This window comes from Aptenodytes forsteri, unplaced genomic scaffold, assembly GCF_000699145.1.
Source record: "Aptenodytes forsteri isolate BGI_AS27 unplaced genomic scaffold, ASM69914v1 Scaffold308, whole genome shotgun sequence".
NCBI classification, from domain to species: domain Eukaryota; kingdom Metazoa; phylum Chordata; class Aves; order Sphenisciformes; family Spheniscidae; genus Aptenodytes; species Aptenodytes forsteri.
The window spans coordinates 840,483-842,110 of record NW_008795475.1 but is presented as its reverse complement, the minus strand read 5'-3'; the positions used below and the strand labels follow the sequence as shown (position 1 = coordinate 842,110).

The window sequence follows — 1,628 nt, the reverse complement described above, 5'->3', positions numbered from 1 at the left end:
AAGGGGCACGGCAGTCCCCCCCCCCCCCCCGCCTCCTTCCAGCAGCTGAAACTCCCAAATCCTCTATTTTTTCCCCCAAGAGCACTGCACTGCCAGGGGCTCCCTGCAGGCACCCAGCTGCCCCAGCCCCACCGTGCCCCCCAAACGTGGGAACGGGATGAGCGCCCAGACCCGGGGGCTGGGTCAGCTCCCCCGTCCAGCCCTGTCCCGTGTGTGTGACCGCTCCAGAAGACCAGGTTAATCATTTTGGGTGGCAAGCAGAGGGGGAGGAGACTGCTGCCACCGGCCGGCCCCGAGGAGGGGACTCGGCCCTGCTCTAGCGCTGCCACCCCAGGCACTGCTCGAGACCCCGGACTCAGAGAAAACCAAAGGGCCAACCGACCAGTTGCCCAACCAGCCGATCAGCCGACTGACAACCCAACTAACCGACCAGCGGACCAACCGACCAACCGGTTGACCAGCCAAATCAACGAACCGATCAAGAAACAGACCAAATGGTCAACCTGTTGGCCAACCAACCGATTGACTGACCAAATAACCAACCCACCGACCAACTGACTGACCAGTCAACTGTCTGACTGATTGATCAACCAACCCACCACCCAACGACCCAACCCGCTCCACCCAACCACCCAACCCATCACCCAACTGCCCTTGCCAACCTATTAAGCACTGACTCAAGTGTCCTTCAAGCCAGGTTTGGGGACGGTTGTCATTACCATGATGTTTGGCCGGCCAACCCAGGCAAGGGGCTTTATGGCACCCTGTCCTTCATCCTCAGTCCTTCCAGTGAGCCCTGATGGCCCCGTGGGACCGTCAGGTAGAGGGACCCCGTTGAGCACCGGCAGCCAGGACTTACCTGTGTGAGATCCGACTCCCACGGATCCGTCCTGTCTTCTCAACCCCCTCGGCGTGCAGGGGAGCGGGATGGACACCGAGCCCAGCCACCTCCTCCTTCTCTTCCTCCGTGGTGCCCTGACCCGAGTGGCAAAGTTTAAACTCCAACCGCACAGAAATAACGTCCCGGATTGCAAAATCTCCTGTCCCTGATTGGGGACGGCGCTGAGCGATGGCAGGGCTGCCCCGGGGATGGACCTGCTGCGCTCTGTAACTCATTAGCCCAATGTTTTTGTCTTCCTCTGCCGAGCCGGGCAGGAGGGGCCCGGGGCCGGTGAGCGAAGTCCGAGCACTGTGATTGCCTGTGAACTTTCACCCATTTTGGGGGACAATTTCCCTTTTTTTCAGACGAGCGTATCGCGTTAATCACATTTTATAGGTGTTGAGAACATCCGGGGAAGACCTTGGCTTGGACTCTACCACTTGCGGCTTCCTCCACAACAAACCCTGGTCCCCTCTGCACCCTGTGGCCGGGGCTGGCCCGGTGGGGGACAATTTCCCTTTTTTTCAGACGAGCGTATCGCGTTAATCACATTTTATAGGTGTTGAGAACATCCGGGGAAGACCTTGGCTTGGACTCTACCACTTGCGGCTTCCTCCACAACAAACCCTGGTCCCCTCTGCACCCTGTGGCCGGGGCTGGCCCGGACGCCTGTTCTGCTGCCCCTGCCCGGCCGCTGCCTGCCGGCGGGGCTGCCCGCACCCCCCGTGCCCCGGGCCCCCCCCCGGCT

General features: G+C 60.9%; 1 protein-coding gene across 1 annotated transcript in view; it reads right to left on the bottom strand.

Annotated features, from left to right (window-relative positions):
- The window catches only part of CREB3L3 (cAMP responsive element binding protein 3 like 3), a 5,602-nt gene extending 4,385 nt beyond the window's left edge, over nucleotides 1-1,217 (bottom strand). Inside the window, exons 1-2 of the mRNA XM_019472554.1 lie at nucleotides 1,200-1,217; nucleotides 860-1,046 (exon numbers count right to left, since the gene is read on the bottom strand). Coding sequence (XP_019328099.1) covers nucleotides 860-1,046; nucleotides 1,200-1,217 — 205 coding nt within the window. The remainder of the gene's footprint in view (nucleotides 1-859; nucleotides 1,047-1,199) is intronic.
- Nucleotides 1,218-1,628: the final 411 nt, after the last annotated feature.